This window comes from Saccostrea echinata, unplaced genomic scaffold (genome assembly GCF_033153115.1).
Source record: "Saccostrea echinata isolate AGI-Se365-2 ecotype Australia unplaced genomic scaffold, CSIRO_AGI_Sech_v1 ptg000030l, whole genome shotgun sequence".
NCBI lineage: Eukaryota > Metazoa > Mollusca > Bivalvia > Ostreida > Ostreidae > Saccostrea > Saccostrea echinata.
Window position 1 is genome coordinate 34,416,470 of NW_026889779.1, and position 27,959 is coordinate 34,444,428.

A 27,959-nucleotide genomic window follows, 5' to 3' on the forward strand; every position below is an offset into this window, starting at 1 on the left:
TGTTTACTGACTGATAAACAGCAATGGTTTTCTTTAGAAATAAAGAAGATATTCCGTGGATGTAAATAAAAAGTTACCATTTCAATCGTTTTATTAATGCAAATTATAGCATACATTGTGTGAACTTTATATGCATAATGCACTATCAGTTATGGAAAATGCTGGATAAGTTAGACTTCACTCTGAACACCGGAAAAAATCAAAGAAACAAATTTTCATGATCATTTTCTTTAATTCAAAATATCAACTACTTTATCACATGTAGCCCTTGATACACGTTTATAAGGCATTCTAGCATTTATGCAATGCCCCCTGTTACACTTTTCTAAAGGCATTCTAATGTTCAGACAATTTCCACTCCTAGAGAACAGACATTTGTAACCAGCATTCAGATCTACCAAATATAAACAGTGAACAATGCAGGACAGAGAGAAGTTAATGCCAAATAATATTTATCCAAAAATAATTACTTATTCACATTTAATACCTTACAATCCACTTTCAAGTTGGTTTTATTTGATATGCATTTCTTCATTCTGTTTTTTACCATCCGAGCAAGGGATTGTCCTAGTTCTTTACATATACATTTTATTTAAGATGTGTGTTGAAACATTTTACTTCATAATGACACTGAACACAACAGTCTAACACAGTTAAAGAATTTCTTTCCAGCATCAGAATTTGCCTCTCTCCTTAGTTCAGAATAGAACAAGTGCTATTTTCACTTCAGATGTGATCAAATTTTTGCTAATACAGTAAAACACACTTACAGCGATCACACTTATAACAAATTGACGCTTATAGCGAAGTGATTTTCATTCCAAATGACTTTAAAATATATTGTAAACTTACTGGATATAATGAATTATGCTTATAAAGAAGCAAAATCACTCATCCCTGGCACTTCATTATAAGCATGTTTTACTGTATATTTCATATTTAAAATTAAGGAAGACATATTAACCAAACGTATGCCACATTTTAAAATAAATTTTTTAAACTATGGAAAATATATGCATATTGTAAGGTAAAGGCTACATTCAGTGTCAAAATTGTCAAAAACAGAAAAATAATTTGAACAACTTCTTTAACATGCTACAAAATATTTGATAAGAAGAAACTGCCACAATCAAAAGCAAGAATACTTGGTTATAAATGAAATTAAGGCCATGCAACCACAATACACTGTTGTCTGTACGACAAAGAGGGAATTACTTCTCTCTGGATCTAAAGCACAAAAAAAAAAAAAACAAATAAATACACATAAACAACCCACAGGTTATGTGAAAAAAAAATAAATATAAACAACTAAATAATATCTACAATGAACAATCCAGGAAACAAATATACATCAAAATCCTCCAAAAACTGGTAAAGCAGCAGAACTTTTACAGACATATAGGACAACTCCACAAGCTTGAATTCACTAGTTTGCTTTAGAGTTACTTGTCCAATCCTGATATTTTTCAAAAACTTCCTATATTTGGTGTAATATATAACTTCTCAAATCTGAAGCATGGTTAAAGCTAGATGTAATTTGCCGTGGATCATGGGACAAGCTTGATAAAAAAGAGTAATTACCGCAGGGAAAATTAATGTCATCTATGAAGAATAAGAAGTCTATTATCCCCACGTCCTGGGGCAAATAGGTTCAATTCATTTGTGTGACAAACTTGTTGTAGTCCAGACATGTGCAGCAAGCTTGCTGTAGTCCAGATATTGTATAGATCATGCTTGGTGGAAGATCAAATATTTTCATATACTGCATTTCAGCAAAAACTTGGAAATACTTTTGTAAAATATACTGTATATTTTTCAAATGCTATCAACACTTAACAATTTCCTTATTATTACCATAAGCATCAAGTGAGATTCTCTTAACATGGATACTGCCCTCAAAAACACAACATACTACATGTATTACATAATTATTCTGCACTGAACTGAAAAAGCATAAGCCAAATGAAAGTTTCACTGACTAAAACTAACATTCAGGATATAATCAAGGATTGTTGATATTATGTGTAACAAAATAAAACAGATAAAGAAACATGAGACAGGACAAGACCTTGCTAAATATTTTCCTATTTTTATCTTACAATGAAATAAATAACATGTCATTTTATTTAAAATATATTTAACAAGAACAAATACATGTAATTGCTGACTGTTGATTCAAGAGTTACTGTATGCATGATTTTCTTTAAATGAAATGGTGAATAATGTTGAATAATAATTGGGTCATGGATAAGACAATTGACTAGCAGTGATTAAAATAAATTGTTTTCTCTTAAACTGTGAAACCTGTAGATACACTTCAAAATAAAATCATCTAGTACCCTGGAATACTCAGCAACACACACACAGGAAGATATATTTACAACTCGCACCTACCTCAGGACTATTGCAATACTGAACACATTTAGTCGACAAATAATCATGGATTTATTGCCTATTGTAAATATCAACTTCTTAAAATTGATGGATAATAATAATAGATTACAGTTGTCTGCCCTTAGACCAATTATTTAAATCCAAGTAAGAAAGTGCTCAAGGTCCAACACAAAAATTGGATTTCTTAACTAAATGATTTCTCAAGGATACGGAATAAGAACTTACTGGTACATAATATCAGAAACCAGCATGTTCTTAATTCATGGACTCTCAATTCCCAAAATAACTAGATCACAAGAAAATATGTACAAAATGGAATTTTTAGCCGATACTTTTCTTTGGAATGTTGACATTTTTACAAAGATGAGACAACAAAGATTCTTACCAGACAAGCACTAACAAGTGTAAGTTTAATGCTGCTCAACAAATGTTTGATGTTAACTTGAGACATACATCATAAAAATTGTAAAATTAAGTAAAACAAACACAAAAACAGGAAAAAAAGAAATCATCATACACTAGAAAAATGTAAAAAGTGTGAGCCAGCCACATGACACTTATAATTCATTATAATATTTCATCACCTTAATAGCTATTAAAAAGAACATGACACTGCATCTTACAATTTAAACATCATGCTTTATAAAACTGAGGATTGTCTCCGATTTCTATTTATAGATCTGTGACCTGGTATCGGGTGGCCCCAGATTTAGTAGATGGGACTTGAGGTCCCGGTTGAGGATGGTATGGACTTCCGTCATATCGATTGGAATAATTATAATTCCCTCCTCCATTCATCATAGCTGGAGACGAGGGGCCTGGGGAGGGAGAATCTGATTTAGACAAGGGAGGGGCACGGGAGGGGGGTAGATTCTGGGGGTAGGACTCTAGAGAAGCAGGTGTGACAGCTATGCTGTTGCGTTGTTTGCCGTCTTTGGTGACCCTATTCTGGATGTTCTTCGTCACCGGGTCATAAAAGAAGTGCTCATCTGGGAACTGACTCTTAAGTCTCGTAATGTGACATCCGTGACAAAACAGATGATTATCCAGTGGATAACAACGCTTGTCGGCTTCATCCGTCAGCTGTAGACCACAGTCCTGTAAATATAAACAACCACTTATACATTAGATGTAAGACTCAGGGCTCTGTTCTAAAGTGTGCAGCTATTTATTAATTACCCTATAGACCTAATTATAATATACATCATCAAAGCGCCCTCTACATTTTACTGTCACCAAAGCAAACCAATTTCTCCATGTATAAAAGATGGTATTTTTCCTCCATTTAAGCGTTTCTTTAAAGCCTATTTCAAATTTTATAGGTGAAAAAAAATATTTTTCTATCATGCAAACTGTTTTTAGAATCAATCAAACCAAACACACGGACTGCCATGCTAAAGATTGACAAAGGTTTGTTTGTCTAACAGTGAATCTGTACTGATTATTTTTGTTTTTCTTTCTGCAATAAAGTATTTCCTTCCTGCTAGTATCACTTCATGTGGAGACATCTAATATTTATGAGTCTATTTCTTGAATCTCCATGAATTTCTTCAGAGGTTGCAGGTGAAATTTTATGTCTTTAAAAATCAGGGATTTTTTATTTGAAAAAAAAAAAAGCAACAACAAAAAATTCAAAAATTATTCATTTATGAGGAAAATTGTCAGTTTTTTTTCTAAAATAACACAGCATTTTTAACTCACATCCATTATTTTATGCAATACATTCTGTTATTCCTTGCACACTTACAAATGCAAAAATTTAGTAAACAGATGTTATTTTATTATCCAAAAACTTAACAAAAAATCAACAGTTTCTTAATGTTTGAACAACATTCATGAGAGATTGGAATTCAATTGTGAGTAAGTCTTTGGCAGTTTTTTAATTCTCTGCAGCACATTTGAGTTATAATCACACAGTTTTCAGAATAAAGCTGAGATGATTGGTCAAAAGCAGAACCGCCCATGCTGTTCTGTGACTGCTTGTCTAAGCTACGTGCATCATCAGTACTCTACTTAAAACAAGGAACACTGGGTTATAAAAATACTAACCCCTCCCCTCCCCCCTTTTCAAAAAAAAAAATATAATGGAAAATTATACAGCAAGGAACACACATTTTTCTAATTTTTTTGTGGAAATTAAAAAACAAAGAAAAGTTAAAATGCTGGTATGAAAAATCACAACAATTAAAAATGAAATTACATGTTTACTACATAAAACACAAATTAAAAATGTTTCAAACCACTGCAACCAAACAAAAAAATATAAGAGTATGATGATGCAAAAAACATAAATTCACTGAAAGCTAAAAAAATTAGATGCTTACTCCTCAACGTTTCTGTTTTACTGTGTCTATGTCTCTGATTGCTAAAATTTAAAAAATGTCACCATGGCAACCATTTGCTACATGTAAATGTATTCATGCACCAATTTAAATAACTGTACTGCATACTGAAAGCACTGAATAAAAGCCAGGGTAATAGTACAGTATAATATATTTATTGACAACAAGTATCTTTTGACTCTTTAAAATACCAAATTTTACTTTGATAAAGGAGAGGTAAGTCAAGCAGGCTTGTTTACCTCACAATGGTAACAGTCAACGTGGAAGTCTTTATCCATGGACACAACTCGGACAGTCTCTTCTGTTCCCTGTCAAATAAAACATAATAAATATAGTCGAGCATACAATCAAATACAACATAACAAATATAGTCAAGCATCCAATCAAATACAACATAACAAATAAACTCTACAACACATTACATCCTCAAATATTAAGACAAAAAATCTTGGAAAAATCATTTTATATTTTCTTTAAAGGGGGTAAACTTTCCTCTTTAGTATCACAAAAAGTTTTGTTTTGAGGATAAATTTTCTTTCTTTTTTTATCTAACAAGCAAATTCAAAGAATTGTGGTCCCCTGCTTTTGGTGTCTTAGTGGATGGGATGCCATTATTTATGCCATATTGTGTCTTGTTTGTGTGTCCTGTCTCGTCTGTGCATCATAGAAAAGGGACATAAATTATTGAATAAATAACAATTATGGCAAAGATTATAGCTTCTCAAAACTACATCAAACTTCAAGAGCAAGGTCATGAGGTCAAATATCATAATACAATCTAAAAAGTCTTGTCACAAGTAATGCACATGTGAAAAAATATTAAAAGAAAAAAAGAAGTATACAATTGGAAAGGTCTTGAAAGAGGTAATGCAGGGCTTGGGAAGGGGCCGTGCCATGCGCCATATGCACATACTGTCGAAAAATGGCGCAATGAAATAATGGTGTGCAGCGCCATGCGGCGCGCCCCGCAAAATGCGGGTATGCATGTTTTATTACTTTGTAAGTTCATCGCAGTCTGTGCTATCTGTATTCTTCATCGAAGTTAGATGGAATCTGTGATGTATTATATAATAAAATCGGAACCATCATTCGGCATCTTGACATCCACTGGCACAGAAACATTTTTTTTTTTCATGGCGTTCGATTCGTAAGTGTCAAGTCGTTTTCGATGGTTGACCACAGCTTTACGAAAGTCACGCACTTGGAAAATTTATATACCTTACAATGAAAAACATTTTCAACGAATTCCACTTATTTTGGCCTGTCCCGTGATCTCTAAATTGGCATCGTTAAAAAATGGTGCTTTTGGTTTAAACATAATTTTTCTAAATACTAGTTGGTGAGAATCTAGATGACGATTGACTGAAGTTCTTAGAAACGGAAAAAATCATTTGCACTAGTCAATGTCATATGACTTGTCAAGTCAATTCCTATCGCGTTTTTCTTTTTAATTTTCCTAAATTTTGTTGTCAGAGATATATGCATTATCATAAAGCATCATACTATGATTTATTTTAGGAATGGCCCCGATATATTTCCCTTCGGCCCCTTAAATTTCAAAATGGCCCCATCATTTTATGAACAGTGGGGCCATTGGCCCTACCTGTTGCTTGACCTTCCCAGGCACTGGTAATGCACATGTTAAATGTAAATGCCATATCTTCTCTCAATCAAAAGTTATCAGCAATGTTAAAATTTTTGAAAATTAGGTCAAACTTCAAGGTCAAGGTCATGGGGTTAAAAAATCATAGTACACTTGGAAATGCTTGTCACAGGTAATGCATGTGTCAAGTATAAATGCCCCATCTTCACTCCTTCAAAAGTTAGCAACACTGATAAAATGTTTGAAAATTAGGTCAAACTTGAAGGTCAAGGGGTCAAAAATCACAATACATTCGAAAACATTTTGGCACAGGTAATGCACTTGCCAAATATGAATGCCCTATCATATGTCATTGAAAAGCGATCACCAAAGTTAAAATTTTAGAAAATTATGTTTAACATGAAGGTCAAGGTCATACATGTAGGGTAAAAAATGATAAAATGCTCGGATACATGTTGTTACAGGTAATGAACAAGTCAAATTTGAAAGCCCTATCTTTTTTTCTTCAAATTTTATGACCAATTTAAAGCAATATTAAAATTTTTGTAAAGTAGGTCAAACTTCAAGGTCAAAGGGTAAAAAATAATAGTATATTTGGAAAGGTCTTGTCACAGCTAATGCCCATGTCTAATACAAAAGCCCTATCTCTTCTCAATCAAAAGTTATAAGCAAAGATATAATTTTTGAAAAGTAGGTCAAACTTCAAGGTCACGGGGTCAAAAGTCATAGTATATTTGGAAAGGAATTGTCAAAGGTAATGCACATGTAAAATACAAAAGCCCTATCTCTTCTCAATCAAAAGTTATAAGCAAAGATAAAATTTTTGAAAAGTAAGTCAAACTTCAAAGTCAAGGTCACAGGGTCAAAAATCATTGTATACTTGGAAAGGACTTGTCACAGGTTATATACATATTTAAAATGAAAACCCTATCTCTTCTCATTCGAAAGTTATGACCAATTTAATGTAATGTTAAAATGTTTAAAAAGTAAGTCAAACTTCAAGGTCACAGGGTCAAAAACCATAGTTTATTTGGAAAGGTCTTGTCACTGGTAATGTACATGTGAAATATGAAAGCCTTATTTCTTCTCATTCAAAAGTTATGACCAAGGTTTTAAGTTTTTGTGACAGGCAGCTAGACAGAAGGACAGACTGACAAATGAGATTTAATGTCCCCTCGCTTTCGCGAAAGCGGGGGACAAAAAATCTTTAAATATATGTGTAAAGTGAACACATTATAGTGTCAAAATATCTCTTTGAATTCAGTGGTATGAAACATGCCCAAAGAAAAATATCATTCTGTCCTTATATTTCCCTTGCAATAAACATTCAATATTTTGTTTTTGCTCAATTGGTTCTGCTTGATTGGCTTATCAATCACAAACAATGACAAGAATTCCTTTAAGTGTTACTGGGTGTCTTCTGTCCCATTACAGAATACCAACACTTATATCTGACACCATTTAATGTCAGAAGAGAGATCCTGACAGGACATGCTGACATTCCTTCCATGCTTTGTATCCTAGTTGTGTATTGTCTTATTGCCGGGATCTCATTAGAGAGACCTGAATGAATGAAAGTAGAACTAGAGGAGAACTGGAAATCCCAGCATTCCTCACTCGAGTACGCAAAAAAATGTGTAAGAGGCCAAGGTCAATGACCAGTGAGAACAACTGCAATGGATGCATCTTATCCCCACATACATTTCAGATGAATCTCTCTTGAATTTCCATGTGACAGACCATGTGATCAAATGATGCTTAAAGATCATGGGACTTCTTGTTCAAAGTTCCTCAATTCAAAAACCTTACTCTTTCTTAAGTTTAAATGTTTGTACATTTTCTGTTAACTTTTCTTCAACAAATTGATCAGTGCAGTGGTAATTCATTTTTCATTTCTCTAATTTTTCCACCATTCCACCCCAAAGAATTTTAGATCCTTCAACTTACCTCAACTGGGGTGATTGCCTGGCCACATGCTGCACACTTGGGAGCATACACTCTGAAAATAAATAATCACACAGTTAATTCCAAGCATGTGTTTCAGGAGAAACTCAATATCTTCATCATAAAAAAAAACTTCAAGCCATTTTACTTTTTCTCTGGAATGCCATTCTCACACTCTCACAGGAAATGAAAGACACTGGGAAATCTGGTCTTCATCATAGACTTTTTTTTTAATTTGGTTTATGAAGACGAGTTTCCCTTGTTTACCTTCTTTTTTTTTTTCTATATCATGAAGTGCTATTTGACTCTATTTGTTTTTAATTATATTATTTGAATATTTCTGCTGAATTTAGAAACACTAATATCAATTCACTGATGTAAAGTTAAAAAATTCTCTTTCTCAATATATGACTAATGGTATCACATGCATTCCTGCTATAAAATTCTCTTCACAGTTCAGTAATATGATAGGTAATTGTGCAGTGACAAATTCATGATCACCATAAATTTCTTTGATGACTGGCTGTTATCTACCTGAGCTCTGTGGTTTTTAATGATTGTGTCATATAGTTCTGAGATCTTATTACAAACCACAATATAACATTTTCGACACTAGGAAAAGGCTGCCAAGGCAAAAGGGTCAACTTTTCCATATTAAGTAGAACATTAACATGTCTGTTCAAACCACAAAATGATCATTCAAACAGCTCTAATTAAGTGTAGCCAAAAAATAAAATTCCGTTCAACTACATTCCACCCGATTGACTGACATGATATATGCAATCATATTTGATTTTCAGCATATAATCTCATTGCATGCATGTACAGGTCCACTTATTCTAATATCATGTAGTAAGCAAAAAGATTTTATCGGGATAATTTGAATATTACAATAACAGCTCATATTTAAGAGGTGGCTTTAAATGAGCAAATTAAAACTTTTCAAGTAAGAAGAAAATGAAGAGATGCCAGACAAGCCTCCTAGAATTGTCGCCAGTGTGTTAGGTGGCACTTAACATAACGACAGCAAACCTAAACTCTCTACTCCTACCACGATCATTAGCAAGTCCCTTTATGAAAAACTGCTGAATTATTGCAATTGAGAGCTCTTGGCGTCAGTTCATTTGAATCCGGTCAACTTCAACATAAAAAATAACAGATCACATAAAAAATAATAGATCACTTAAAAAATAACAGATTGAAAGTCTCGCATGACTTCTTGGCTTCCCAAAATATTCATCATCCTAAAAATTTCTAAAATTATTTCAACCCCTAATCATTGCATGTTCTTATATTCATCACAAGGCTATATGTAATTTATGGAGAATTCTTGACACACCTTTTTTAACAATACATCTTCTATCAGTGCACACATCACACTGCTTTGAGGTATGACTACAGTGTGTATCTATAGGATCAGAGATGTCATCTTGTTTCCCCATGCAGAAATGACTAAGAAGGAACATATATCTCTGTTATACTGCTGACTGTATATCCTCACTTACAGGTGAAATCTCCGTCCTGACTACCTGTGTTTACCACAGAAAAATCACTCATACCTGTGGCAGGTGTAATGGACTTGATCTTTACAAGTCACAGCCTCGGATAATTTAATGACTGGCTTAACGGAGCTCACTGTCTCTCACACCTTTTTATCATTCATAAAGGGTCTACAATTATCTTTTACAAATCAGAGAGCTTGAAAGAAAAAGTCCCCAAAATGTAATGACACTCTGAGTAGTTCATCAATGATAACTCTCATTTCCCATTAACCTGTCTGCCCCCATGTATAATAATTATCTCTCAGAAAATCAGAAATTTATAATATGCCTCATTAAATAAGTGTACTCTGTTATTTTTTATGTGTATAATGAGTTAACTCCGCCAAGAATCTCGTTCTCCACTGATGACATCAGTGTGTATTTATAAACAGTCAAAACAAAGCCCCGAATCTTTGTAAATGTCAAGTCTATGTACATCTTGCATACGTGATCTTAATCAAGATCTCCTAGCCATCAAATTGTGCAAGTGTTGTCACCGTTTTATCATCGTTACAAACTTATCATACATCATTACTTAACAAGCTGTTATGAATGCATGAATAAAAGATAAATGTTAATGTTATCCTAATTAGTGACCTTAAGTTGAATCTCTGTCAACTTTCAACATTTCAGACCTTGTTAATAATGTACAGCTGTCTATATTACCACACTCAAACACTGAAGGAGATTTCTCAAAATTTAGTGAGAAAATCTGGCAACGAGAAATTTCTTCTATTTACAGATAAATCCTCTGGGTATGCATTACATTAGTTCTAGCAAAAAGACCTCCTCAGCCAATAATTCATTTGTTAATTGACAGTTTATAATCGCTGTCAATATAAATTCACTTGTCAGTCATAGACAATAACTGTCAAAAATGCAACATAATATTGTACTGAGAAAAAGTTGACAATTACTGTCAATAACTTACTCCAATTGATATTAAAAATGAATGTATAAATATTACCAATGGATAATTAACCATTACTCTCCAAAATTTATCAACTGATGACCAGTTTCATTTTGCTATATGCAGAAATCTGTAAAATAGGGATAGACTTGCTCCTTCCTTCCAGACATTTGGTTAACATCTTTCTATTTCTATCTATTGGCAAGATTAGCTTTGGAAAAGAGAATATATATAGAGAAGAGGGCACACCCATTTCTACTCAGCATCAAATTTTCAGGTGGGACTGAGTTTTCACTAGTGTGTAATACCTGTGATAGTCAGCAATACAGTAGATTTTGTTGTCTACGTCAATCGTAAATGGCACACCGTCCAGACATTCGTTACACACACAACATCTGAAGCAGCCTGGGTGATAGGCCTTGCCCATTGCTTGTAATATCTTTAATAAAAACACCATAAAATCATGTAAAAATTTAAAAGGCTATAAATTTGACATACTTTATGTTGTGATTTCAAAAATTCTTTGAAGTGCAATGAAAGAAATAACTGTGTTTCAAAAATGTTTTGTATTAAAATGAACAAAAACTCAACAATGTCCAGGTTTGAAACGTTGTAATTTTGACTTTTTTGTGTGTCATGAATGCCTTTATTATGATCTGGGGTGTCAAGAATTGAATCTAAATCCAAACACAACTAATATCAAACATATCTCAAGTCTATAGCGAAGGATTATTTCTGAAAAGTAAATATGCTCAGGTGATTAAAAATGCCATTTTACATTTACTAAATTGAACAATTTCTTATCCACGTTCCTTATATCTTGACCCCACTCATCATGAAGTTGTTCAATGTTTGCTTTTTTTGGAACACCTGGTCGATCTTGGCAGCTATTGAGTGTGATAGAGGCTAATATATCGCGGATGAGAATCAATTTTTACAGAATTTTATATAAGGCTGCAGTTAAACACCCACCATCTCCATAATCAAGTGGCCGCAGACACAACATTTCTCTGCAGTCTGTTGAAAACCAGAATACTGAAAAGAGAGACATTAAATACTATACAGGATCAATAAAATTAATAAAGTCAACAGGAAATTCTTTCATCAAATGTAGACAAATGTTTAACACAGTTTCTTTCTTGTGCCTAACTTTGTGAACTATGTATATTCTATAGTGTTCTGACTTTTCTATCCACTCGTATAAGGAAAAATTTACTTCTGTATTACAATACAAGAATCCACTCTGATTAAGAGAAGCTTCTTTCTAACAATATAAGAATCCACTCTTATAAAGAGGAGTTTCCTTCTTTATTACAATATAAGGATCCACTCTTATAAAGAGGAGTTTCCTTCTGTATTACAGTATAAGAATCCACTCTTATAAAGAGGAGTTTCCTTCTTTATTACAATATAAGGATCCACTCTGATAAAGAGAGGTTTCCTTCTGTATTACAATATAAGAATCCACTCTTATAAAGAGGAGTTTCCTTCTGTATTACAATATAAGGATCCACTCTTATAAAGAGGAGTTTCCTTCTGTATTACAATATAAGAATCCACTCTTATAAAGAGGAGTTTCCTTCTGTATTACAATATAAGAATCCACTCTTATAAAGAGAGGTTTCCTTCTGTATTACAATATAAGCAGGGCTAGACAAATAGCATTGCCCGACGCCCAGGACGACCACTTTTGTTTTTTGGGCAAGTTATTTGATAAGTGGCGCCTGCCCGCGGACAAGTGCTTTTCCAATTATCAAAAAAAAAAAAACAATAATTTACTCAAATGTCTTTTGTGTTGTCACTTTTAAATAGGAGTGAAACGGTTCACCGCGGTATCGATGCACCGCGGTATTTTTTCTCGGTTTGATACACGGTGCAAAATCTCAAATTTTCGGTTCGGTTCATTTTTCGGTCGGGATCGTTATTCAGTCGGGTTTGGCATAAGGTATAACACGTTACTCAGTATAAATAAGTATAGAAAATGTAAATTTTTGATGACTGATAGCTTGTAAAATAATTTTTGACAGTCAAATAATTTTAATCAATTTCTTCTAGTCAATTTGCAAATAAAATTCGTAAAATATGTGACTAGATTTAGAAAAAGAAAGCATAAAACAACGTAGAATTTGTTTCCTTCTATCAAAATGTATCGTATCGAAAATAACCGAACCGAGACAAAATTATACAATACGTATCGAACCGTGAAGGAGGTGTATCGTTTCACCCCTACTTTTAAAGTATCATTTATCACAGCAAAGCACCTGTTTTCACTGCTGTTGACCACTACATCGAATACTCGGTCAGAACTCCTCTAGAATTTACCCATGATTAACGTATTGTTAAGATATACAGAAGTCGTAAAACATGGTAGCTAGCCGATGTCGCCAAAAAAGTTGAATGGGATTTTAGACTTTTTTTTGTTGTCAAATATTAAATTCATACTGTGAATACAGACGAGTTGGTGGTATTAAAATTGACTGACTGGTGTTCCCTGGCAATCACACAGCCAGGATGTAGATAGTTCAATCGACATGCAGTCTAGTGTTCACAGATTTGTAGTGTTTGTAGGTATTTTGAGACTGATCACTGTTCGTTATTTTTCACATTTTTCATCAAATAAATACACATTTTTAAAAAAAGAGGATCTTATTGAAGAATTTTGAGGAAGAAGGTTCCTTAAAATTAGCCCCAAAAATTTATCCGTGGGATTTTAGATCTAGGTTGGTCCTCGTGTAGTGTCTCAGTCAAGAAATAATTATAATATTGATGCTTTAATTTTGTGTAATTTAAGAAAAAAGTGGGACAAGCATAGTTTTTGGTAGGACAAGTAATTTTACGACTGTAACCTGTCCGAGGGCAAGTACTGCAAATTTCTATTTGTCTAGCCCTGATAAGAATCCACCCTGATAAAGAGGAGTTTCCTTCTGTATTACAATATAAGAATCATGAGTACCAAGCTTCAGTTAGGAATTCATGGAATGATTTGATCCCTGATTTACTTTTTTTTCTTCATTTAATCATGTATTATTGAGGGATGAATAAGATTATTTGTAAAAAGTAAAAACTCCTGATCCTCGATCATTTATTCTCCACAGCGATAAAATTATGGAATTCCATGTTGACAACGTGCAATGCATCCATCACTTATTTCACAGATGATAACTATGTTTAGCAAATTAAAAAGGGCAGACTGTTGGAATGCAGTAGATTTTTGGACTACTTATAAAAACTGGAATTTGACCCTGTAAATCCATCACAATGATAGGATAGATCAGCGCTGAGTGTGCAATTATAAACTGTTGTCTCTGATGCTATGAAGTTATCACCTACATAGGTGACACCAGGTAACAAAGGGAACATTGTGGTCCATACACAAGGGGAACGCAAGATACCATCATAATCAGTTAGCTCAAAACCTTCTTTGTGAAATTTAATGTCCAATGTGTACTTTTAAACCTTTGTAGCTTGAAATTTGTGGAGCAGTGGATTACAGAAATCTCTGACGAGAGATTACAGTTTTAAGATGTATCAGATATGTCAGATTTGTTATCAGTACAATTACAGACTTATATTGAAAGACTTCAGATAGGAAACACTAAGTAATTAACACTGGAGGATTCTAATCAGTTCCTTGACACATTTTTTAAGGAGGTTGTGGGTGATAAGTAAACGGCCATCTTCTGCCTGCTGCACCTGAAAGGTGAAGCTGTCAGGGTCACTAGAGCGTTTGATCCTCTGTCTTCCATGGACACCTTTGATGCTTTTCGGCTCAAAGGATATTGAGGTTTCAACACCACAGTAAAAAAAACCTTTACATTTGATTTGTCCAACACCTGCCATTTTCAATACAGATAATCAAATAGTCTGGGTGCATTTTTAATATGCATTAAAATATTTTCTCTTTCAACATCCAATAATTAAATCTCCTTTCAAAGTCATCAAAGACTTTCTCTAATTAATTTCAAAATTCTACTTTTTGGGGGAAAGATCTTTAATTTAAGAAAAATTTTTTGCTCTCTAAAGTATGATCATAAATGAAATTTGTAAACTGATGATTCAATAAAAAAAGAGAAGATACTCTAGTTCGTTCTAAGTACAGGAAAAGACATTGAACTCCACAACAATCTGTAATGGTCATTACATACTGCATATCTGGGTTTTATTTCTCATGATGATCTATTTTTCACATTTTTTGAGATCATTTTTAATTCCCAAAAAATAATGTCAGTAATTGTGTGCCATAAGAACATTATACCATTTTTAAATTTTTTTTTAATTGTAAAAAATAACTTGCGCAAAATAAAAACTGTACAAATCTATCCCTTTTTTGCAAAATTTCAATCACGTGAGAAAAACCCGGATATACGGTAAGATGGAACTGACAGAAATAAATTTAAAGTGACTTACCAGATAATCCTCCTCACAGTATACCTTTCCGTGGACGTTGTAGAATGCCTTCCCCCTCAGTGTCCTCCCTACAATATCCAAATCACAGCTGTTAACTAAGATCAAACATACTTAATTTATAATTAACAATCAATATTTACCTTTTTACAATTGATTGATTGTATGTTGTTTAACATCCCTCTTGAGAATTTTTCACTCATATGGAGACGCCACCACTTGACGGTGGAGGGCTACAAATTTTGACCTATACTCGCCACTCAGGGCCATTGAGCAGTGAGGGATCTTTTTTTGTGCCAGCACCTACTGCAACACAGGACCTCGGTTTATATGGTCTCATTCGAAGGACCGGTCTCCATGTCCCGCAGTGGGACCTTTTTACAATTAATGAACATGATAAGCATAACTTAAGGATTCTCCACCAGTTTATGTAAGTCTTAATTTTCTTCATTTATAGCTTTAAGAGCATGTTTAATAAATAATATCTCAAATAAAATCAATGAAGATTATTGTAACAATGTACACATGTATTGATAGCACTGCACAGAGCCTTCAATGACAAAACACTTTGCTTTGATACAAATTTCTAATAAACTATTTAGCTAGTGTATGACCTTGCAAGGTTCTGACTTGATGGCAGCACCAGACTTCAAATGATATACCTTATATACACCCAATCTATATCACTACAAATCATTCCGTCATAAATACATTTAAGCCTTTATGTGAGCTGCATTTCAGGATACTGTCCACAAAGTACAACAGTACTATGAAACTGTGATGACCACTTTAGTACAGGATAGTATACTTAAGACAATGACTCTGATGTAAGTAGGGAAGACACGACGTACAAGGACGTACTTAGGGAGTCGGATAGGGACGTCCTGTCCTCCCGGCATTTCCCAAAAGTTTGACAGAATACCAACAGACAATGGTCTAAAGAGGATAACAAGGGTGTACTCAGGATGGGGAAGAGGTACTACACTCAAACCCCCTTACTGCTGAATAACTACCTAGTGAGTCACTGTCACTCCTGACAAAGAATGGAGAAACTCTGTACACAGACAAAAAGGTTTTCTGCTTTGTGAAAAGTAAACATTCCTGTGTATGTACAATGAAAATGGATGCAAAATAAACTTTGCACACTATTTATATTTTGACTTTACTTCTGGCTTTTAATCTCAGTTCAGAAAAACCTGAAAATCAGATGAGATTTACAAAAAATTATTAATCAAAATGATTAATTGCTCTATCACACAGAGACAAATGCCATACATTCTTTATTTTCTCTAATCAAATGTTTTGATGTTTATTTCAGAAGTCAATTTTGTTTATGCAACCACTGTAACACATGGATAAACTCTCAACAAACAGGTGCCCTGCTTTCTATGGAGACAGAAATTGAAACCTTTATCTATCATATATATCAATTTCAAAATGCAGTTTTTTTTAATTTAAAAACTTGTTTTAATAGTCTATAATGTTGCATTTACATTAAATTGCTTTTAAATCCGGCTTAACTGCAGTGAAAAATAACTGCCAACCAATGATGCATACATTTGACCTGCCTCGAGCACTCTCCCTTTGTGTTCCTATGGGATAAGATATTGTACCTCCAAAACAGATTTGATTCCTAGTGCCACTATCAATAAATAACCTATTCCTTTATTATTTCTGCTCTACTGTTGTGAGTCACAGTATAAGAATTTTTGGGGTACACTGCAAAAAGCTACCTGTTATGTTGTGTGATGTTTGCTTTTATGCCATGATAAAGTGCGCTGTTTATTCTATAGCACTGTGGAATGCCTGGGTCTTCATTTGAATATTCCAAGCAACAGTATGGAACAAAGAAATTTGGGGTTTATCACCTCACCATACAGGAAGCCAAACTGAATCACCAATCCGACTAGGACTACTTTTTTGAAGGAAGACAATTTGTCGACCACAGAAAGGACGGAGCTTCTCATGTTTTCTCCACAACTGGCTGCCCAGTAAAACACCATCATCTATAACAATTATCACATTAATATCTTTTTCAGCATTTCCTTTTTTACATTAATCAATTTGGCTGAGAACTGACTCAGACATCTGACAGATTTTTAAAGATATCTGTTCTTATTAACTCCTCCATTTAGCGTCCACTGATTTCATTTTAATGATCCCTGAACCTTGCAGGTTAAATGTAGCAGATCGACAGTCCACTGTCTGTAAAACTGTACACGCCTTCAACATCTGTATAATAGGGTAGACAAAGTAAGGCCTATCTGTTTGTCTGTCTGTATGTCTGCTTACAACAATTTCTTCTCTTACACATTAACTGCATCTAATACTTTCAAGTCTCATAACTTTAGAAGCTAATTTCACAACTCTAGACCTTCCACTGTATTAAGCACAACTCCACTCTTAATTGCTTATTTTATTTAAGTTAAATAAGGGAAAATCATTATATTCTTTTTAATCTTTCAGGGATCGACATTAACGGTTGTCCAATTGCCCAGGACAAGTAAATTCTCAGTTTGGGAAAGTGAAACTGTTGACATACGTGTCCGATCGGGCAAGTGAATTTTTCTGCTAGAAATATACATATTTATTGAGTTTACATTGATTCATAAATAAAACAATAAATTGAACAGTTGATTTCCGCTAGGTACCTGACTGACATTGAATTGCATTCGGAATTCCTCGGTAGTGTTTCTAGATTATACCACTCATTTAAATATCGGGTTTGTTATTCTGTTTTCTTTCTTGGTAAATACGCTCTACATCTAACAACTATGTTTACTTCATATTAAGAAATTAGATTATTTATTCCCTCAAAGATTATAAGTAACACAATGTATCCCAATCAAGATATGTATGTTTCGTAGCAACTAATATCTTCCTTTATCGTTGCTTCACAGCTATCTCTGAAAATCACGATCCTACCAAAAATAATATTTTGAAAATATGAATTTTATTAAAAGGAAACAGAGGTTATTGCTGCATGACAGTGTGTACGTTAACAGATTAAATTGGTGAGGACAGTGGTACACATATATGTGCAAAACACAGCATCAAAATTTTTTTCATGTATTTTAACTTGCCAAGTTGACAGTAGTGTATTTGGTCACACTTTTTCTTATCATAACATTTACAGTAATAATTAACATTTATCTTTCCTAATTTTGGGGAACCAAGTTTTGCATTGGAACAAGTTAAAGTTTGAGATGACTTGTCTGAAGGGCAAGTGAATCTGAAAGTTAATGTATATCCCTGTCTTTATTTATAGTACACTTCAATATATATATATATATATATATAAATTCAATTATTTCATTTTAAAATTCAAAACTTCACTGATTTCCCAAAAAAAGTTGATTGTTTATTCACAATGAAACCAAAGCTGTGTATATAGATCCTCATCAGTCATCACTGAGTTAGATCAATCAGAACCGAGCAGGGACACCAGCTTGATGCTAGCACTTAGAGGGATTCCATACATAGCTAACTGTAGCACTGTTGTCAAGCAAACGTCAACATGTCAAGATACACAGACTAGGGGTCAGATTCTCTGTTCATCACTCAGTGCCCTAACCTAGATAACATAATTATTACTTGGCCCCATAATCCACTGATAATTTCCTCATCTCAGCTAAACAGATGTAAGTCACTGTATATATATGTAGTCTTGTGTCAAAACCATTTTAAATAGGAAGTTAAAATTGATCCCATATTGTGACAGCGTTGGTTTACAAATTATTGTTACAGTAAAGGGTTTTATCCACGGTTTTGATAATATCTGAATAAATAAATTTCTGAATACAGTAATTTAAAAATGTTTATAAAATAGCAAAATTTTTACACAAAATCCCTGCAAACTATCACCTCATACTTCAACAAACTGCAAACTATTGAATAATTAACTGGATAACAGTGGATAATATAAACACTTTTGTCTGGTTCTTGTATCCCGACTACTACTATGTTTTACTGTAGGAATTAGGATAAATCAGTTTAGCAATTCAATACTGCACTGTTAGAAAGTTAAACCAACCAATATGAAAACTTTTTTAAAAACATCAATACCTGGCATGCCAAAGGATTTGTTAAAATAAAAATTCAATCTTATTCTTTATAAGAATATTTATAATTTTCTCTCTTTTTTTTAATTTGCTTTCCACTATTGGCCTTGCTCCATATTTCAGGCACTTGTCATAAAAGGCGAAAACTTTATATTAAATATTTCCATCAAAAGACAGCACAAAAGGACCTGAAGCCCAACCTAAGATACTGCTACACGGCAAACATTCTTATAATGAACCTGGGTATTTTAAATCTAGCACATTGTTCCCATACAGATGAAACTGCTCCCCCCACGTGTGTACTGTGGTCTTGACGCTCATTAAATTCAAATATCCTCTCAGCCAAATATGTAATTTATCATTCATTTCTTTCCATTATGACATGCACTTTGAGAAAAAATCAACTTTATCAAATATTATGTCTTTCAAGTTCTATTCAAGCTGTTTAAATGTTCCCTTTTTATGTTACCTGCCAGTCAACTGGAATTCTGCATTCCAGTGCATGCTCGTAATTCTTAAGAAGCATACTTATGTAAAATATTGAAATAAATTGTCCATTATATGGTATTTTCATACAGACACCAGGAGGCACCTGAACATTTTACAGTAAATGAGAACATTTTACAGTAAACGAGAACATTTTTACAGCAAGCAAGAACATTTTACAGTAAATGAGAACATTTTACAGTAAACGAATGTCTGGAGTTTTGCATTAAAATGATACAGAACTTGATCTACATGTGATCAAATTAACACTCATACTTTAGTGCACTTTTCACCATGTAACTGTGATCTGATGAATTAACAGAGATCTGGATTTCCACATACAGACATATCCACCTATCTAGATCTCTTTGGGGTGGTTATGATCTCATGAACTACAGACATTGATACATGTGGTTCACCAGATATGTACATCCTTAACAAGTTCTGATAAAATCCCTCTGTAGAAGTATTGTCTAGAAAACCACAGGCTGACATTGACTTACAACAAAGAAGCAGAGAAAATACTTAGCCAGGACCAGTTTTCAGAGAAGCAGCATAAGTCAACTCAGACACCAATGTTTAGTAATACCACTTACCACAGGAGCAGCAGACAAAACACTTGGTGTGGTAAAGATTCCCCATAGCTTGACACGCCTCTGTAGCACCAGACACCCTCTCCCCACAGGTAAAGCACTGACCTACAATACATACACATATCAGTTAATAAATGACATACAAAACACATATATCAGTTAATTACTGACCTACAATACAAACACATATCAATTAATTACTGACCTACAAAACACACATATCAGTTAATTACTGACCTACAAAACACATATCAGTTAATTACTGACCTACAAAACACATATCAGTTAATTACTGACCTACAATACATACACATATCAGTTAATAAATGACCTACAAAACACACATATCCGTTAATTACTGACCTACAATACAAACACATCATTAATTACTGACCTACAATACATACACATATCAATTAATTACTGACCTACAAAACACGAATCAGTTACGGTAAATACTGACCTACAAAACATGCATGTTAATTACTGATCTACAAAACACACACATCAGTAAGTACTACAAAACACACATGCATCAGTAAGTATTGACCTACAAAACACACATATTAGTTAACTACAAAAACATGCACATGTTAATAACTGTCCTACAAAACATACACATCAGTAGGTTCATAACTACAAAACACTGTATATCAGTTAATTATTGACCTACAAAATACACATATCAGTTAATGACTGACCTAAAAAACATACACATTAATAACTGACCTACAAAACATATACATTTGTACATCTGATAATTACTGATCTATAAAACTCACAAATCAGTTAATCACTGGTATATAAAACACAAATCTGTTAATCATTAACCTAAATGAAAATCATTTATTACCAACTTTAAAATATACAAATCAGTTAATACCAATTTACAAACACATATAACTAAATCACTGACCTACAAAACATACATATCAGATAATTATCAGTTATTCTCATCTACATACACATCAGTTAATAACTGACCTACCGACACAAACATCAGTTAATAACTGATCTATATACATATCAGTTTATGAGTTGCTTACTGACCTACAAACATACATATCAGTTACTGATCTTCCAACCTATCCATCATCTAATTATGATTACAAAACTTTAATTACTGATTACAAAACTTTAATCGCTAATTACGAAAAAAAAAAACTTGCACAAGTAACTGATATAAAAAACATACATATTGCTTAAGTCTTGATCTGCAAAATATACTGTAAAGTGTAAACATACTTTTTTCTGCGGGGTCATAATTCCATGGTATCACAATTTCTGTTCAATCAGCGGGTAGAAAATAACATGGATTTCTTAATTCCCATTATATACAGAAAAACAGCGTAAGCTTCAAAGCTTAATCTCACATGGAAAAAAAAGCATGTCTTCAGTATCAGTTAATTACTGACCTTTAATCAATCAGACATGAATATTATGAATGAAAAAGGTGAAAATAAATGAATAGTGATCAATCTCAAAAAAATCTATAAACAATACAAATCTGTGAAGAGGGCATAAAACACGGACCTCTGGAAATAATAGAGGTGGGGTCAGGTGTCTAAGAGGAGTAAGCATCCCCTGTTGACCGGTCACACCAATCATGAGCCCTATGTATTAGGTAGAGGGAACATTCTGTAGTCAATTTCAGAATAAAAATAAAGGCTTAACAATTGTTATGAAACACGTCAGCGAAAATATGATCCAATGATAGGTTATATTTGCTAAAAAGGTCATTATAAAGACCATAGAATTTATGAAATGCTGATCTTAAATGAGGTTAGTGAAATCCCTGAAACATCAGCTTATCAGTCAGTAGCCTGACTCAGTTTTTGCAAATTGATAGTACTCGGACCATGCCTGAGTATCAAATAAGCTAGGAGGTGTAAACACCATAGGCAAGTGATGTATTAAACATGGTATGTATATGAATCTTATATTATGTATATATAACTGACCTATACAACACGCATCAGGTACAAGGTATACTTGATGAAGCTTAGCAACAGTGATTGTTTATATCCTAATTTCAAGAGCAATTTATTTATATTGATATTATTTATCCCAAAATGAAAACCCAATACAGTTACTGCCTATACATGTACCAGAGAACTGTTCTGGTCTGTGTTATACATATTTCCACTCTGCATATATAATCTCGAGATAATATTTTTTGGAGTGATAGAAAGCATCAAGATTAATAATATGTACACATGTTAAGATTTACATCTGTTCCCTGATCACACTCTAAATGTAGCAAGGTTTGGTGTGAAAAGAAGTTACGTATGGAAAACATTAAGGGTGTAACCAACATACAACAGGTGCCATTAGACCTTTATATACATGTATTACATAACCATAAGCACTAAATAAGTAACCCTAAACTCTTTTATACATATATTGGTATTAGTAGTGTATTGCTAAGAGTCAAATCTAAGGTATGTTAAGTATACACACATATCTTTTTTTTATCACAAGTAAACTAGTAATGTGTATTTATCTAAAGTTATCTGCAATGTATGCAGGAAATGTGTCAAAATGAAGAGCCTTATCAAGCCAATGATTATGTAAGTCAAATACCTGTGTGTAGTATCAGGAACACCTATCGTAGTGCAGTATACTTAACAGAACCTTGAGGAGTATATGGGAATCCTTGAGATTTGTTTGTTTAAAGATTTGACAGCCATGTTTGTAATGAACATAAATTATGGTAGTGTTTACAGTGCAATGTGACAATAGAAAATGACCATCAAGGTGTTTATGCAAATATAAATGTCCCCAATGCCCAAACAGCCCCAAAGGTCACAGTCTCTTAATTACTTAAAACCTTTAATGCGGTGCACTACCTGTAATTGACAATGAATTTGAACATTTGACCTGGACCCTCAACTATGCCAGAGAAAATCCAAATTATGGCCAAGTTAAAGACACACAAAATGTCACTGATAGACTAAATTCATCAATCCCCAATAATTTGATGATTTATACAAATATCTCCATTAAAACAAATTACAGTCTTATTTGGGTGAGTACATGAATTACAAGAAAGGCTACAGGAATACTCCCCCTGCAGTTTTACCCAGTTGACAGTATTGTAACTTTTTTTAAATGATAATTTGCTTTAATCACTGCTTTTAAACATTTCACTTTTAATCTCATTGAACATGAGGAATTCCTGTGTCTCTTTGACAAGAAAGCACTCTATCTGAAGTGACTCATAAAATACACTGTATCATAGGCTCAGTTACGACCAAGCACCTGACAGGCTGTCTTAATCCAGTGATCTATATACACAGGACTATGTCATTACTTCTCCAAAACAACTACAGGTCTACAAAGGTCTCAAAGCTTGGATTTTACAAATATTTAGTTAAATCTGACCAGATATATACCTGGTTACCTTAATATGATACATAAACTACAACGGGATGTGTGATGTCTATAAACCACATGAAGTAGATTTCTCCGCTTTTAATGTTTTAGTGAGGTCTTCAGATTTTGGTTTTTGAGACCAATCTGGTGTCAATTTAAAATTCTTGTCATCAGCTAGCAGAATGAAGATTGCCTTATACATGAGTAAACTCGGAACAAATTGAAGCCAGCAAGCCACAACTATGTCTGTCATCTCAGGGTTTATTTTACTTTTGAACTTAGAATTTGTCAAGTAAGGCATCAAGTTCTATTTAAACTGCAATCTCTGCTAAAGGATATATATACATTTCTTTTACACTTAATACTATTTAAATGCTCCGTTATTTGCACTAAATTTGACCTGACAAATAAGTATCATATAGGAGTGTTCAGTTGTGTCTTTTATATTTGGTCAACAGTTTACAAAATAAATAACCAACCACCTCAATTTATGCTTTACGCGGCCCTAAAATTCGAAATGGCCTATCACGTCTTCATTTTGAACATCTAACTGTCCCTACTATGTGTGAATGTTAGTGACGTATTTCTTCCTTGTTCACTATCTTAGCAAGATACAACAACATTAAGGACATTAAATGAAGAGTATGTAAAAGATGAAAACATTAAGTATTTTCCTGTGGTGAATTCCTCCTTACACTCGGTTGGACTGTGATTCTTCGCCTTTGTCAGGTGTACAGACTTGGTCAGGCTTGACAAATCTCTCTGATGGGCAGCGGTAACCTGCCACAAAGTCAAGACATGAACCCTAAACAGCTGACCTCTTGACCACAGTGAATTTCAAAGAGAGGGGTGAATGGGTGGCAAAGAAATCCAGTAAAGTCGCCTCAGAAAATCAAAGCGAAAGAAATCATATAAATAAGTGTAAGGAATGAGCCCTCAAGACTTGCCCTCTGAAAGTGCAGTTTTAGATTGTAATAATAGTTGAAGACAAAATTTCAACAAAATATTTCTTTTCTATCATTTCATACAGAGATTCTAATGTATTGATAGTTTTCATATGTTACCTCTATGTACATAGTACATTTAAACTAAAAAATTTCCAAGCTGGAGTCTTGAAGGCACAGTAGTTTTTAATTTCCTGCTTATGAATGAATTTTTTAAAATCTTTTTTTTTTTTGGTAAAAGGATAAAGAATGTTAAGACTCGTGAATAATTTCCCATATACATGATATATATAATATTATATTAATATGATTATCCTTTTCTCTAGCTCAATTTGTTTTATTTCTGTTTTGAAAGTTCAGATGCCTTGCAATGAGCTTGAATATAAAATTTGGGTGGCGTGATGGGTGGGGGAAGCAGCAGAGATCAAGTCCTTTCCACACGGGGATACTAAGTTAACTTTTGTAAACACAGCAATAAAGAAAACAAGAGAAATGTCAGCACATGTTCAGACAAAGAATATCTCTGGATTTCCCAACAAAAACTTTGAAGTCTTTAAACTTTTAAAACTTATCAATTCTCCTGAGAAATTCATGGATTGTTAAAGTCTTTTAATCCATTAGGAAAACTGCTTTTAAAAAACATTTAAAATACATAAATCCCTTCGGGCTGCACATTTTTATACAAAAGCAGAGACTTTGCTGTGTAGATAATAGAAAATTGTTATTTTTATCATGTTTATAGCTAATCATTCCAAAGAGTCCTAACAAACATGACAAAAGACTATACTCAACTGGGATAAAACTGTTCTGATCTACAAAACTACAACTACTGACCTAAATGATCAGTTTTGATGGTAACAATTCCCTAAAAATCATCTAGTTATGCTTTGAGTGTGTATGTGTGTGTGTATGTGTGTAGGGCATGCTGAAAAAAAAACCTGATGTAAACACCTTCTACATACACAGGCTACAGGCTGCTAATCCTTTGTGTGAAGCTATAGAGCAGCTGATGTTCTCCATAAATAAAGCTCTTATTGATGCCTGGCAAATTAACATCAAACTGGGGATTAAAGCGGCATTCCTAGAATACCTGACAATTAATATGCCAGGTCAAAGAATCAATAAACACAAGACTGTTGCAGAAAATCTATTAATGGCCTGTTGCATGCAAGGTTTGTCTGACACTACCTACCCTTCATTACTCATCAATATATAGTGATTGATAGGTAAATGTTGGGATTTAAAAAGTGTCAAATTTGGTTATCTACGTCACTTTTCACTCTGAAAAGTCAAAGACTAAAGTGCAAGTTTATACCTTGCATTTCATAAAAATGTGCACGTTAATGCTTGTGTAAAACCGATTTGCATGCGTCAAACTCAAGACTTCAGAATAAAGCTTCCTTTTCGATTTCTCATATATTAATTATACAATTATTTATTAATATACCAATATTTCATTGATCCAATTTTAGGTCTTTGTGATATGTTACATATCTTATATCATAGTGTACTTAAATTTGATTATTTTGTTAAAATTGTATATGCCCCCCTAAGGGCCTTTGATTGGTGCATAAACAATAAACAATCTCAAAACACTTAGTGTTTACTACAGTAGCCTTACCAAAATATTCTCCTTGGGGAGATTTTTCCATGTCATCCTCTAGCTGTTGGGTGAGGGCCGCCACTTTTTGTTCAATACTGTCTGTGACAGATTTTCCAGGATGTGTTGTGATATGGAATGGCATCTGTGCCTGGGGTCTCACGGCCACAGAGGGGGGATTTTTACCAGCGGCGGGGACAGTGGATGTGACAAATCCAGCGGTGGATGTCAGAGGCTGCTGGTGATGCTGGCAGGTTTGGATAAGGTTAGGACTTGCAGTTGTGTACCGTGGATTTCTTGGTGGTAAACTAGGGACAGGTTCAGTTTTATGGGGACCATGATAAGGGGGAGGGGGTGGTTTGTGAACAGTCTGATCCACAGGAAAGTTTTGAGATCCAGCCATTTTCATGCTGTCTTCTAATTGTTGTGTTAACACTGCTAACTCCATTTCAAAGTTTTTATTGCTATTAGCTGTCTGATTTAGAGGGATTCTGGCAGGGATTGCTGGAGGTGCTCCCTGAGAACCAGGTAAGCTGTTCAGACTTCCAGACATAGAATTCAATTTACCATTCATCTGCTTGTGAAACTGAGATCCATTGAGATTTTGATTATTCATTTGAGACACATTAACTGGAGTAACATGCATTCTCAGTCTTGGATCTGAGTATGCAGGGGGTGCATGTGGAGCTGGTTCATTAAAGCGACTGTCATTCAAAAGATACAAATTTTTCGTAGGTCCCAAACTGACATTTGAATGATATTGTCCATAGTTGTCTAGAACCATACTGTTTCGGGGACTAGGTGGAAATTTGTCCAGCATTACACCTGACATACCCACTAGACTTGTCCTGGGACTAGATAGTTTGGATTCATATGATGTACCAGATATACTTGACCTTGGACTTGCCATGCTTGACCGAGGACTGCCAAATCTCTGGTCATAAGGAGGGGGAGGTGGCGGATTTGTAAGACTTGTTCGCGGACTTGAGCCCTTGGAATCTCCTCCACTGCCTACACTAGAACGAGGACTAGAGTAATTTGATCCTGGTTTCACAAGCATACCAGAGTACATGCTGCTTCCTCCCATTATCATTTGGGAGTTTCCTATTTGATGAGACATCTGTACATGCGATATTGACTGGTTTAACATAGAACCTCCAGGAGCAGGGTATGAGGTCCTTCCTATCATGATGTTACGATTTTCACTCATGTTATAGCCAAAAGTAGTGAAATTCCGAACCTGTTATGTTTGAGATGCGGCCCCTGTTGTCCGCTTAATATTTAGCTTTTATTGGAGACATACAACTCACAAAAAATCAGTAACTATTTTCCTTTGGGGTTTTCTGCTGTCAATGTGTTGGGATCCTACGTAACCTCAATTTTATGACCCGTTCATTAGATCCGCTGTGAATTTTCCCGAGTAACGGGATAAAAATTCCAATTGTTTTACTGAATTTTTCAGGTAAACAGAATTTTGGCTTAAAGACACATACTCTAACACATCTGTAGAGCTTAAAAATATGAAAATCATGGTCACTTAATAAACGACATATTCAAAGAATCACATGGAATCCTTAAAAACACGACGAACGTTCACTCAACCATCTCATCACCGTTGTGTTTTCTGTTGTGTTTGCAATGGCGGGTTGCGCGTAGGAATTTCATTGTTCACATGAGAACATGACAGTTCATGGTCTATTATCACAGATCTTGGAAAAAATCATTTAAAATATATATTTCAAATTCTTAAACACTTAAAATA

At 33.9% G+C, this 27,959-nt stretch overlaps 2 protein-coding genes across 3 annotated transcripts in view; one reads left to right on the forward strand and one right to left on the reverse strand.

Annotated features, from left to right (window-relative positions):
• Positions 1-27,959, forward strand: part of LOC133197760 (N-terminal EF-hand calcium-binding protein 1-like) — a 252,915-nt gene that overhangs the window by 124,583 nt on the left and 100,373 nt on the right. The window lies entirely within an intron of this gene.
• LOC133197756 (LIM domain-containing protein jub-like) lies at positions 213-27,835 on the reverse strand. 2 transcript variants are annotated; one of them, XM_061333954.1, is made up of 9 exons: positions 26,219-27,835; positions 20,282-20,383; positions 15,142-15,209; positions 11,707-11,769; positions 11,043-11,173; positions 8,287-8,338; positions 4,976-5,044; positions 4,719-4,759; positions 3,364-3,492 (listed from the first exon to the last, which is right to left on the reverse strand). In XM_061333954.1, the coding sequence occupies exons 1-8, from the start codon at positions 27,405-27,407 to the stop codon at positions 4,745-4,747; spliced, it is 1,689 nt and encodes a 562-aa protein (XP_061189938.1). In that variant the 5' UTR covers positions 27,408-27,835; the 3' UTR covers positions 3,364-3,492; positions 4,719-4,744. The 2 variants fall into 2 exon arrangements, with proteins under 2 accessions (XP_061189937.1, XP_061189938.1); XM_061333953.1 differs by lacking the exon at positions 4,719-4,759 and having other exon boundaries at positions 213-3,492.